Here is a 14,820-nt window from a genome sequence, read left to right as displayed (position 1 = left end):
GCTTACATTACAACATATTTTCAACATAGCGAAATTGCTTTACAAAAATAACAAAACGCTTTGAAGAAAATAATTTTAAAATGCTTGATTTATTATTATAATTAGTTTTAAACTGTAATGTTTGATTGTTTCAATTAAACAACCATTTATAAACTATTTTTTAAACAACTATTGTTAGCTTGTAACATTATACCAAGTTGTCAAAAGAATCCTTAATCAAAGGTTTAGATAAAAAAATAATTTTGTCAAGTCTAATATTTTACTAAAGAATAGTAATTATTCTTTTTGCTTAAAATTTTTTTTTTGTAAGGTTGAAAAAACACCGAATTCTACTATTACCGAAGGGAGTAAAATGTGTGTGTGTGTGTATGTGTGTGTGATTGTGTGTGTGTTTGTGTGTGTGTTTGTGTGTGTGTTTATACCTGTAAAAACCCTTTCGTTAACACCCTGCCCCAATATTATTTTCTCTGTAGGACCTTAGTTTTATTTCATGTCTCGATAGATAAACACCCCAGAATATTTAGTTTAGTTAAAGTATCATTATAAAGCTATTAAATGAAGAAAAAATATTTATTTAAGAAAAAAAAGTTATAATGCATAATTTTTTTTTCAATAAATAATTTATAGATTCTACTTTTAAAAAATAATATCAAGAATGAAAAAATGTTAAAAAAATCAATGGCTTTTCTTCTATTATATATTACGAGCGGCTAAGCCCCTTACATCTAGGGGCTCTATATTTGAAGGAAATTGAAAGGCATAAAAATAGCCTAGAACCATACCCAGACTTATTTATAAAAATATAATTGCCTAAAACTATCTTAGGACCTATATGAAGCTTTACTGCTAAAGAGAACCATATCGGTTCAGCGGTTAGCTAGATCCTTTGCTACAGACAAAAAAAGCTGTCTACTTTATATAATAGGATATTACATTACTCTAAGTATTAAGCTACCAAAGGCAAAAATAGATACTTAAGTACAATAATATAAATCCTTATTTAAAAAACCTATTGATGCTAGACCATTTTATCACAAAATAGTTTAATAGGATGTTTAGGATTAAAAAAATTAAAATCTTAGAAATTTTAAAATTTGGAAAATCTTATAAAGACAGTACTGTAAATCATACTTATCACTAAAGTTTCATAATTTACTCTTCATTCGTTGGCTTAAAAACTTTTTATCAAATCTTGATAAGCTTGTACAATCAAGCAGTGTCCAAACTTTTCCACAAATAATTTTAATCTACAATTTGGGGGTCTCTACATCATAGTCGTATCCTCTGAGATACCTGAAAAATATATAAAAAAGAAAATATTTTCTTTAAAACCTAAAATTTGATTTCCAAAGAAATTGAAACGGATGTCAAATAAAAATTTATTATAGAATATTCGTATTTTTGATTATTAGGTCTCTAATATTGAATTTCCTCTGTAAATTTCAATATTAAAGAAGTGGAATAAAGAACGATAAGATCTCTCTAACCACTCTTAGAGTAGATTCATTGATTATTTTAGATCTTAAGATGGTTTTAAGCTAATAAATTTTTAAATTAAAGTCTAAAGATGGTTTTAGCCTATCTAACCCCCTTAGATCCGCAGTATATATTCTTATATAAAAGTAAAGCTTCAATATTAAAAAGACAAATTATGGATATTGGTACATTAAAAAATGATGAAAAATATGGTATAATGTTATTTGGAATTCGATCGATTTCTCATTAACAAAATTTTATAAGAAAATAGTTTTTAATGTTTGGTGGGTTAAATTAGTTTATTGAGCTTGACTGTTTATAAATTCAAATGCTTTGTTTATATCAAACTGTCTTTAATTGTGACTCCGGTAAATTTTAAAATAATCACTAAATATTAATAATCGTTGTGAGATCATTCTCACATGAAATGAACAGGATGTCTTTTTTTGTGTGTGTGCCTGTATCTCAGTATCTCTTAAAAATTATCTTCCCAACCCCCTCCAAAAAAAAATTTCCTTTTCATTTAAAAACTATAATTGAAAGTGAAGGGTACACTTTAAATCCTCGCCCTTTGATCCCCAAGTGCCCCTAGAGGCCTTAAGAGGCTTATCCGCATAAAGTATAGTATAACATAAAGAATATTTTGTCTAACGTACATAAATACATTGTTTATAGAGTAGCTGTCTTAAATTTTTTTCAAATTTAACAAAAGACGAATTTAATGTTATTGTTAGAATTTTGTATTTATTTAAAGAAAAACTTTTGTGAGCCGCCTGGCAGGGTTAAAAAGGATGAATTACTGCGAGTAAAAGTTAAATCAACAAAAGGATGTTTATAGAAAAATCCGTTAAATCTCACGTAGACCTTCCTTAAATCTTGCTAAACATAAAAAATCAACAAAAATATATTTTTAACAGGGATGACAGCAGGCAACCGTAAAGCGAAGCTTAACCAATCAGACTGCAAATGTGAAAACAGTAAAAGTGTCTGACTATGACGTCAGAAAAAATTCACAATTAACCAATGAGAAGCCAGTATTCACAATGGTAAAATATATAGCGGCCTCTCATTGGTTAATTGTTAATTTTTTCTAACGTCATAGTAAGACACTTTTACTGTTTTTGCAAATGTACGTTGAAACAAAATCTATAAATGCTTAGAAATACAGGCTGCAAAAAAAACGAACATAATTATATTTTGTGACTTAATTAAAGAGATACTTTGCTTATAACATTGCGCTAAATCGTCCTAGGAATCACAAATACCTAAATCGTAATGCCTAAATTAATAATAATGGCTATAGGTCACCTACGTACTGGCCTAAGAAATTATAGAATATCTTCGCCCTAAAGGATATTTTGAAATGACAGGGTGAATACTTTATGTTCTACTTAAAAAATAAAGGTTTCTACCATATACATATTTAGAATGCAGGTCTTAACTAAATGTTTATTTTTCTTTTGATTCTATCCATCTCAGGGATATTAAGGGATAAGACAATGAATGATGATAATATGATATTGGTTTTGACTCTGCTAGCTTAAACCAACCAATATAACTACCCCAATTGAGAGAGCAGTTCAATAAAACAATAGGGTACCTGTATAATTTTTTACTCCTATGTCTTCTCCCTCCTGATCTGTAAAAAAATTAACAAACAATGTCTTTCATATCAAACAATCTTTAATAAGGATCCTTGTTAAATTAGAAGCTTTATTTTGACCAATGTTTTTCATTTACTAAGTATATTTGCGATTACTTTTATTTAATGAAATCTTACAATTTTTAACATGTACAAAACGGCCTGCTTAATTGCTTCAAGATCCATGTCAGATCTATATAGGAAATAAATGTCTATAAACGAGCTCAAGTTTTCCAAGGAATATATGATTAAAACTCATAGTGCTCCAATAATCCATAATAAACTCTCATTGCCCAGAACGATAAGACCCATTATTTTACTTTATTAAAAATAAATTCATTTTTTTCATTTCATGTTGCTATTTACCTTATATTGATGTATTTAATTTCTAATCATAAAAAAGAAAATTAAAATTTATAATATGATAAATTTAAAAAAACTATGTTTTAAAAGAATTCGATTGTGGCGACATTTTGTGTGTTCAAATATTAAACTAAAATTGTAATCATCATCATTAACCCTTTGGTGATGGTAATGTAAAGAAAAAAATATAATTAAAAAAAATCTTTTAAAAATCATTTAAATTATTAAATATTTACTTTCTTTTAGATAGTAATGCCGGGTGAGGAAAATAGATTTATTTAGAAATAGATATGCATATAGAAAACTAGCCAATAGGGAGATAATTATATCGAGCCAACTCTAGTAGTTTATATCGCAAATATGCTATATTAAGGAGGGTTAGAACATTGGGCTTTTTTAGTCTGTCAGTCTGTCCGTAACACTATGGGAGGAATTATATTTACTCAGCTGCTTATAAAACTAGTCCTCTGATTTTTTTTTATCAACTTACCATCATCCAGAAACACATTTACGGAACCTAGTAATAGTGTCTGACTGATTATGACGTAAGAAAAAAAATTAGCCAATGAGAGGTCACTATAAATTTTACCATCGGTCAATAATGACCACTCATTGGCTAATTTTTTTTTCTTACGTCATAATCAGTCAGACACTATTACTAGGTTCCATTTACGTATATAACATCAGAGAGAGAGAGAGAGGGGACAATGGGCTGTTTAATAAACTAGTCCCCAAAGTTTAATAAAGACATTTTCTTATTGGTTGACATAACAACTTTGGGGATAGGTTGCCTCATTAAGTTGAGTTTTCAAACGTTTCAACCACTATTTTAATCTACATAAGGGGTAATTTTGTGTATTATCATTGCAGGAACAAAGATTTTAAGCATGTTTTATCACACGAAATAAAAGAGTTGCATTGGTTCTAATACTTAAAAATCAAGATAACCATAACTAAAATAATGAATATCAGATCAATTGACCCACCCCCATATTCCTGGATTTTCCAAAATCAATAAAGAATATACCTAATTGAATAACATGCAGTTGGAATTAAGCAAAGCTTTTGATATTATAAGATTTTAAAATTTATATGTATCTATCTGCCAACAAAACAAGGATTAATTTAGAATTGTTTATTTCGAAAATAAATTGGATTCGATGCAATACTGGAACGAATATTTTATTTATTTTATTTTTTTCCCTCAATATTTCTTCCAGGTTTTTAAAGCGAAGCTTTTCTATATATAATTTCGGTCTTTTTGTTATTCAATCAGGTTAGATTGTCCTATCAATTTCAAACATATCATGATGATTAACATAACAATTAGGTACGATTTAGAAAGCGTAGCATCTATGTAAATGTTACCAGAAAATGCCTACGTCAATTTAAAATGTTCTGATTTAGCGAGAAATCTCTCAATCAAGTCCTAAAACATTTCTCTGTATTTACTAAGTTTTACAACAAATTTACTTCCAATTTTGTTTAGACCAATGCATTAATATTCTGATCATTCAGTTATGACACTCGACAAGAGTTAATGTTTGTGTGTCCTTCTGTTTCAGAGCTTCACTTTTATGGATGTTTATGACATCCTTGTTTTTGTAATATTAGATCAAAGATTTTTAGATACCTTTCATATTATGTAGGCTACAATATATTACTTTAGATTTTGAACTTTCTTCAATTTCTATGTTTTCAAAAATGTATTTGATTGCTAAACATTTCTACATTTTGGCATCTCTATGTCGGATTATTTGATCTTACTTAACCCTATTCCGGCTTTCTAAGAAATTAATTTTAAGAAATTTTAATGATTTATGTTGTTATTAACAAGACTTTTTGTCCATTTGTTCAATTTCTTTAGGTGGCCCTAAAGAATGCTGTCATACTTGATTAAAATATAATGGCCACGCCTCATTTAAGTTGTATTTTAAACAATTTAGCAAAAAAAACAGTCTCGGTTTAAAAAGTTTAATAATCTAATAAATAGCAGAAATAAGGTATAACCTACAAGAAAAATAAATCTAAATATTTTGGGGGCAGATGTAGAGGTTGTCAATTCTACGGTGTTTTTACCCCCAAAGACATCTGAAATTATATAGCTATAGGTTTGTGATTTTTTCGAATTAATTATATTGTTGGTATGAGCTGAATAAATATGTAAACCTTTCAGAAAAATGTTACTGAATATTTGTTAAAATAAAAAAAATAATAAAAATGGCAGGAATTATACAAAATGTATTTACAAAGGTTAGTAAGATAAGAATCTTTATCACATTTAAAATAATTATTTAAGTTAACTAGGTAGAGGGACAAATTGACTAAAAAATCAGCCATGTGACGCCGTAAAAGAGGGAGATGAGAGGAGAAGTGAGAAAGAAAATCCCTAAAAAAGGGATGGATAATCAATAACTTTTATGACGTCACATGGTTGATTTTTGAGTCATTCTGTCCCTTTATATTAACTATTGTAGATAAAAAGACATTTCCATATAAACAACCCCTTAAATAGTGGATGTAAATATTCATTTATTTCCCTGGTATCTCATTTATATCCCTGGTATGATTTTAGAAGATTTTTAATTTTTTTGGAAGATTTTATGATTTTTATTAATTACTAAAAGAGAGAAAAATTATACCATGGAAATAAATGAAATTTAAAAACCAAAATTAAATTACATTTTACTAGCATAAAAATGAGTTTTTGTTTAAATGAGAATGATATTCCTGTCCAGTTTTTTGTTTAGGAATATTCATTCCTAAACAAAAAACTGGACAGGAATACCCCATTCTTGACATTTTTTAAAATTAAATTAATGTAAATGACAGGAATATTGCACCTTTCGAAAAACTATGATACCTCCAATTACTTGCCATTGTTTTAATTTTCTATATTTCATCATGAAAGACTAAATTTTCATGAAAAAAACCGGCAAACTAGTTTTTCTTTAAATGCCATATTCCTTTACTAATAAAAACATAATACAAATACCAAATTTTTAGGTTTATTTAGTGGTTTATATGTTCGATATTGATTGGGTAAAAATCACATTTTTGTCTAGCTATGAATATAGCTTGGTATTTATAGAAATAAGCTTAACATTTTTATATATTTATATGTAACATATATATAAAAGGAATAAATCAAGTTTATATGCATCCATAGGTGCGTGGTAAGTCACGAAAACTTATAGAATAAAAATCTTCTAAAAATCTTAGATACTTTATCAAACCGTGATTGCTTGGTACAAACTCTTGCAACAATAAATTAATCTACGAAAATGTTAAATTTGAATAAGTTAAAGGGGGGGGGGGGGGGAGAAAACTATTATATTTTAAATCCGTATGTCATTATAAAATGACGAACAGTCAACCGTGAAAAATCAGATTGTAGAGTAGCTTTGCCACATAAAAAGCCTACAGCGTGGTTTGCATTGTCACATTATGCATTTTATCACTCTATTCAATTTTCAAAACCATACCATTAAAGAATTAAGGTCACTTCGTACTATCTCTTAACTAAGAGTCCTTTTAAATTTTGCTGAAAGATTACTGTAACAATGAGGTATAATCTTGAAAGAGAGCAAATCTATAATTATTATCAGATTATCCAAGTTTTATGATCGTGTTTTATTGGTAATTTGTGACGAAGCCCAAAATTCATAACTTTTGCACCACTTCGTCTTCCTGTGACGTCATAAAATGAGGGAGATGAGAAGAGAAGTGAGAAAGAAAATCCCTAAAAATGAGATGGAGAATATGACGTCACAAGAAGACGACGTGGTGCAAAAGTTATGTATTTTGGGCTTTGTCGTAATTTGAATTTTTACTTGTGTACATCTTCAGCCTATCTGGTATCTGTCGCCCTATTTACAAGTACTAACAAGTATGGCGTCGAAACCGATTTATTTCCGCTGTATTAGAACCCATTTTAAGTCATATTGAAAAATCTTGTATCGTATTGTATTATAGACAAATTTTTACCTATAATAAAATAAAAATCGTGATTTTGAAATCAGTTTTGCTAGCCCGAGCCTTCGGCCTCTTGAGACTAACAAAACTAGAATTGATTTTATAATTTTTCATTTTATTATCCGCAGAAAGATGTCTGTAGTACGATGCGATAAATAACTATTCTAATGATATTATGACAAAATATAGCCAGTAATATTATTTTATACACCATTTATATTCTTATAAAGGTATTTATACAGAATACATATGCAATGCAGATGATTTTACATAAAGATGAATTAATAATTCAGTGGAAAAAATACATATCAATACATATATATTTCCATAGGAAAGGGGAAAAGGATTAAAATATTTTTTTTTGTATATTATTTCTCCCACTTTCAAACAGTTTATTATTCCACTATACTAGCGGCTTCGCCCCTAGCCTCTAGGGGCTTTACCCCAAGAGGTAGTAAAAAAAATTATGGCGAAATTCGTTAAAGGACTAAGGAAATCTTCTACAAAACATAAATGACCAAGGAAATATTCAGCAAAAAAAAAAAAAAATTGGGGGGGGGGGATTTTTTTGTTTTTTGGGGGGGTTGGGGGTGTCCCACCCCCCAAGAAAATAGCCCAAAACCACCACAGGACCAATAGGTATATACCCTGAAGAGTAGAATCCGATCAGTTCAGTGGTTACCGAGATCTTAAGCTTCAGACGGACGGACGGACGGACGGACAGACAGACATCAAGCTACTTTGTATTATAGATAATTTTTTTTAATGGGAATTAATACAAAATTTATTCAAGAAACCTTATTTTTAACTGTCAGAAAAGACAAACGCTAAAATATAAGCTGGCTCTACCATTTTTCAGTAAATAGGCAGAATTTGGTTCTTTCCCTCTAAGTGTCTGTAAAGCACTGAACCCTTTCCCCCCTTAATTTGTAAACAAGGGGGATGCCTTCAGTGCACAACAAGGCACTTTGAGGTGAAACACACAGAAATGCAGGTAGACATCCTGTATTTATATTTTGTATTTTGTACCTAATACAAGGCCATATATTATATCAAGTATAGCATGTATTTTATTACACAATGGGTAAACCATTTCATTTTTACTGTCCTTTTTAGAGATACAGGGATAAGTAAATAATAGATAATTCACCCTAATTTAAAAGTTGCATAAGAGAATGAATAAATTCATACTTAATATAGTTTTGATGTTGGTCTGTCTGAAATAAAATGTAGCTAAAGTATTCCTTTTCATGGAATCTTTTCATTTGTCCCGGGCAGGTTTGAATATGATTGGAGTCAACCCAAAAATTGCCGAAGCAATTGGCAATTTCAAAAAAATCATTTAAGCCACGCAAATTCAGAAACATTCGAAATAGATTAAATCCAATTTACCTCTTTCTGTATTTAACTCTTGTATATATTTCTCTCTTTTTTGGAAGGGGGAAGGGGGTTAAAGTATGTAATCCAAAAGATTTTCGTAAGTTAGTAATATTTTATCCAAAAAAAAAACGCTTTTAAAAATAATCAATTGAAATATACCAATTTAAAAAAAAAGTTGGTTTGAACTATCGGGCAAAAACCCTTTAATTTAACTTTTTTCTGAGTGCCCTAACTTATACTACTTATAATCAAATAAAATTTTCGATTGTGCTGAAAGGTTATTTTTAAATGTTAATATTGTCTCTGCAATATTTTAAAAATTGAAATTCGCTAATAAAAAATCTAGATTGAATTGTATGATGCATGAAGTGTTTATGTACATTTCATTATTTGCCAATTTCCCTTTAATCATAATTGGACCAAAAAGAAAATTGCAAAGAAAACAATAAGAAGATATCTTTTTAGGCTAGGATAAGTAATAGTTGATAAATCCCCAAAATATAACCCTGAAATGTTGAAACTTAAACAATCACGTTTTATAAAGAGTTGAAAATATGGAGGGTTAAAAATATATGGTCCAGTAATAGATTCGAGGGATTTGACACATTATTTAATGCACTTTTATGATGCTTTTATAGTTGTGAAATGTATGTAAAAACCTACCTATTCAAGAATAAAATTTATTAAAATATGCAGCTTTTACAAAACTCATATTGTTTGTGTGTTTTATTATTAAGTTCTTTTCTTCTTTTATTTTCATAAAAGTTAGTTTTCTAATATATTTGAACATAAAAAAACATGACTTTTTGACCAGTTTAAATAGTCATTAATGAGATAAAACTTATTGTTAACCATTTCAAGTTAAAAATTAATTTAAAAATTAATTTTAAAAATGATTAAGAGCAATGCACTATAATTAATGATTCAATCAGTATAGTGATCAGCTAGATCATGATTGACTGACAAAGTCTTTCTACTTTATATTAGACCATCAACTAAGCCTCTAGAATTAGATGCCTCTCGCTGCACTTGAGGGAGAAGTAGGAGGACGACCCTCTATATTACATTGTTTTTTTTAATTATGAAAAATAAGTGGGAGGGTTATTTTTTCCAAGGGTTATTTGCCTTTGGAGGGTTGAAGTGCCCTCTCCATTAAATAGTTACAAATATCCATGGACCTATAAGAACCCCCACTGTAAATGAGAACCATAACCAGAGCTGTAAATGAGATTCTTCAATACAGACACATAAACATCTGTTACTTTATAAAAGGTTGTATTTTTGTTTCTCCAAATAAATATCTATTTTCCTAGAATTGTGAAAAGGGGCTCTTTAGAGTCCTTATTATCAGATTCAGGGCTCGGCAGCCGCGACGAAGCCTTAAATTTAAACTTGTTTAAATGCTTCAAGAAACTTTTTATAAAGAGGGATTGTCATATTTGGCTATTTTAGACTTTCAGATGATTTTTAAAATTGTAAAAGGCTTATCTCTCTGAAGCTTACAGGCAGCTGAGGCGCGGCTGCCGAGCCCTGATTATTATCTTTGTTCACTGTCAACATTTTCAAAGATCTTCTGAACATACACATATACACACACACACACACACTAACATACCACTCTCAAATACACATACAGAACAGTCAAATGGACAAATGCCATAAACATCTGAGCAAGTAAATAGGTGAATTGATTTTTATATCTATTTTCAAAATAAACTTTTTAGAGACGATAAAACTTTTTTAAAAAATTCCAGCTTCTTAACAATTTTTTGGAGAAGGAAAAAATAAATTTAGAAGCACAATTCATAAATGTCTTTATAAGAATGAACAATAAGTTTATTAAAACATTAGTAAAACCTTGGCTTCGAGTAAAATTACTTAGTTGTAGCTTATAGCGGTTTCAATTTAAGAACTAAATGCGCAAATTCAATTCATTTAGCAATATGCTGGTTCCTTTATTTATGAATAAGAATACATGATCAAACAAAGTATTGTTTGAACCACTTGGAAGGCCAAGATTCATATGTATGTATGCTTCTTATTTACCTTTCTACTAGCGGCTACGCCCCTAGAGATCTCTAGGGGGGGGGGGGGGGGGAAGGGCGTCGATCCTCCCATTACTTTTTTTAAATAAAAGAAATTAGGGGTTATATCACATTGGAGGGTGGTGATACCCTGTCAAAATAGTAATAAACCTTCCCAAGAACTAGAAGAAGCTAAATTGTTATGGAGAACCATATCGGTTTAGTGGTTAACATTATATCTGGTACATACATACAGACACACACACAGTCAGGCAACCTGTTACTTTTCTATAGAAACACCTTTACCGCCCGCCTTGAACATTTATTTTGAGTACTCAATAGTCACGTCCATAATATAAGTACATACAATGATACATCTCCTAACTAAAGATTCGGGTATATTCCCTTTCGTGGCAACGTTCCTTAATCGCCACGATTCGTCGTATTTTCAAAATTGCTTCTGATAGGTTATTTTAGGTTAGGTTAGGTTATATTGGGTTAAGTGATTGCCCCACCACAGGGTTAGGCATGGGCTAGAAATAGGAGAAAAGCTACTGTGAAAATACGGAGAAACGCCCCTTAAGGGTCGTTGCCACAAAAGGGACTATACCAAAAGATTCTTAACGGAGAGCGTTATGCTCAGTTAATATCTATCCATCCATCTATAAGCTTTGTCCTTTTGTTTGATTAAATCTGCAAATATCTTTGTAAAATTTATAATCCTTGTTTAAAATATAAGAATTCGACTCAAGTACTGTCAAACATTTAAATAGAAAGAAAACAAGGAAGGGATCTTTCATCTGAAGCACTATTGTGCTATTTTTATAGAATAATATATCACTGTAGTAAGGTGAAATTATATTAAATTAATTGCCTAAATACTATGATAGGATTTGGCCTTATCATGAGAATAGCGTTACTCATTATATGTCAGCCATTAATTAAAGGCCATAATTTAGATGATATTATTATTGAATTTGCACAGCGATTCACAAAGGGGTTGTAAAGCAATAAAGGGGTGAAAAAACTTCAAGTTTTAAATTCTTGTCTTGGGAAGGGGGGGGGGATCCTTAGATCGCTTTTCAGCAAGCTAATAATTTTAGCAGTATTTAGGATATTGGGACATATACTTTCGCATATAATTATAAAACTGTAAAACGATATTATTGGTTTTGTACCTTTTCTTTGATTGAACCTTTTTTTCCGCTAAATGTATTTTCAATTTGCTATTTTCCTTGCATTAAAATACCATTAATTCCTTTTTATATTAACACAGTGTTGTCGTAAAACAGCAGTACCTTTACCTTTTACTTTTACTTTTAGAAAGATCCTTTGGGACAGACAGACACAGATCATGTTACTTTCATATAAGAATTCTAGGAAATAGCTAAAATATATGATAACTACATTTTGGTAGATCTTGTAAACGATTAGCCATTAAAAAAACTACACGGAATAAAAAAAGACAAACAAATTTTATCTTTAAATGGCAAATATAAAATGAAGTCTTTAAAAAGAAAAAAATTTAGTAAAAAGGTCTTAAAATGCAAGCATATTGAGAAAAGTGTTTATATATCAGATTTATGCATCTTTTTCATACTCATAAAGATTAAAATTATTTTGCTTCTAGCACTTTATGATTTAAATGAATTACAACATTGCATTTTCCTTACATAATGCAAATTTAATAGTAAGTGAAGAAAGTCGATAAAAAAATCATCATGTGACGTCATAAAAATGAGGTATTATCCATTTTTTAGAGCTTTTCTTTTCCACTCCTCCTCTCCTAAACCCTCCTTTTTGACGTCAAAATTATTTTTTGAGCGACATTTGATATAATTAAAAATATTAACAAATGCGACGTGAAAGTCAATCTGTCTTTAAATTAAGAAAATTCTTGGATATAAAAAAAAAAAATAAAATTCAAAATCGTGTAAAGTATTATTTCAACATACGAATGTGATCATAATTTTATTATTGAATAATATTTATTGGTAAACACTATTAAATAACCATAAGAGCATCGTTTTGGCCACTTTGACAAGAAAATCAATCTTTACTGAATGAATGTATAACTTTTTTTCAAGTCTTTATCAAGATATTTTCAAGCTTCAAATTGATAGATCTACTTCAATATTTCTTATCTAATTTTAGAAAATAAGTTAATATAAATTTCAATTTAAAAATCTCATTGATATAAAAATTTCTTTTGATTTATTTTATCCAAATTACCTTTTTAAAAATGTTTTCCTTTGACAGTAATTTCAATAACTTTTACATAAAAAGTATTAAATTCTAAAACTATTCAAAATATTTTTTAAAGTACATACATAGTTTATTAGTTATATGAAAAAATAAGAGAATTTTATTTGAAAAAAAATGTTTCTTTCAACTTTTGGGTCATTCAAATGAAATTTTCTATCAAATATTTTACTCTTTTTTTTGTTAGTAACCATTAAAGAATCATAAAATTGTTGGTCCAAATGGGTTGTAATGAGGTTTTTAATCCCAACATAAAATTTTACCCCTCACCCGCCCCCCAAAAAAGCTTGAACATCCTTTGGGTGATTTTAGGCAAATGTCCTAACATTCCCACCTTCTCTGTAGGCTAGGGGCGGACCAACTAATAGAGAACAAAGCAACAAGCAGAACAATAATTTTAATTACAGAAATGAAACCTCAGATCCTTGTAAACTTGTTTAATATATTTACAACTTTCCCGCCAAAGTTCAATTTAAATTCATAAAACAATATAAACAATTCCTTTGCATTTGTAAATATATTGCACATTAATTTCAAAGACTTTATTATTAAAATCCTTTGAAGATTTTAAAAATGGATGACTTTAACTACATTCATACTAACAAATGTATTAGTAAATAAAGATATAGAAGTAAAAAATCAAATATCAAGAACCTATTATAGGAGTTTAGGATTGTCTGTCTGAACATCTAAAGATTTAGATCTTGGTAACCACTGAACCGATTGGGCTCTACTCTTGGTCCTTAGGTGGTTTTAGGCTATTTTTTTGGGGGAAAAACAACAAATAAGAGGGTGGCGAAACCTCACCGCAGTACGGGGGGAAAGCCCCCGTTTGAAAACCTAAAATTGTTTAGGAATTCTAAATTACGAGAGTTTGGTTTACCTTAAAGAACGATTATGCATAGGAGGGGACTTCTTATTACCTCTTGAGGCGAAGACGCTAGTTCAACTATAAATGATTAAAATTATAATTGACACATTAGGATATAAAAGGGTTTGTATTCTTTTATGTCTAAATTACAAGATTGTTATATTTTAATTGGTTTATCTGCAGTATTTAATTAGTGTGCATTCCCTTGCGCACATGTATCTCATTGGAAAATCATAAAAACTGCATATTATACATTCGTCAATTTTTTTTTATATTTATTTTGATTCAATTTGATCATTACACACTCCCTCTTACTTATTTAATGCTAGCCGCAACGCCCCTAGAGGCCTCTATGGGCACTAGAGGGTAGTTTTGAAAAGAAAAAGTAAAATTTTTGTATGGGGGGGAGGGGTTAATTTTTCTTTTAGGGCGATTTCTCTTGATAGAGTTGTAGTAACATCCTCAAAAATAGTTAAAAACTTTCCCAGGATCTAAAAGAAGCTAAATTATAAAGGAGATCATAGCCAAACAGACACTTAGACATCCTGTATCTTTGTTATATAAATTGTGTTCTTTTTAAAGTACGGATATGACAATATGTGAAAGTGAATGCACACCTCGTTAATGATGTGTATTCAAGATAATTCTACCATCTTTCTAAATTGTATTTCCAAGTTTTAAATTGTATCTGCATAATTGATACAAGTAGTGCAGCTATTCTTTAACTTAATCATGGTAATACGTTTCTCCAATAGTTTGTTCATTGCTGAAAACTTTTTGTGGTCCATCTTAAAAAAATGTGTAACACTGGAATAAAATTATTTTTG

General features: G+C 29.5%; 1 protein-coding gene across 1 annotated transcript in view; it reads left to right on the top strand.

Annotated features, from left to right (window-relative positions):
• Positions 1-5,655: 5,655 nt before the first annotated feature.
• Positions 5,656-14,820, top strand: part of LOC145304262 (TWiK family of potassium channels protein 7-like) — a 101,980-nt gene continuing 92,815 nt past the window's right edge. The window contains exon 1 of the mRNA XM_080146111.1: positions 5,656-5,734. Within this exon, the coding sequence (XP_080002237.1) occupies positions 5,702-5,734 (33 nt within the window). The 5' untranslated portion in view covers positions 5,656-5,701. The remainder of the gene's footprint in view (positions 5,735-14,820) is intronic.

Source organism: Acartia tonsa, chromosome 13, assembly GCF_053477335.1.
Source record: "Acartia tonsa isolate MP-2025a chromosome 13, ASM5347733v1, whole genome shotgun sequence".
Taxonomy (NCBI): Eukaryota; Metazoa; Arthropoda; class Copepoda; order Calanoida; family Acartiidae; genus Acartia; species Acartia tonsa.
The sequence above is the reverse complement of the archived record's forward strand: the minus strand, read 5'-3'. Positions and strand labels throughout refer to the sequence as shown.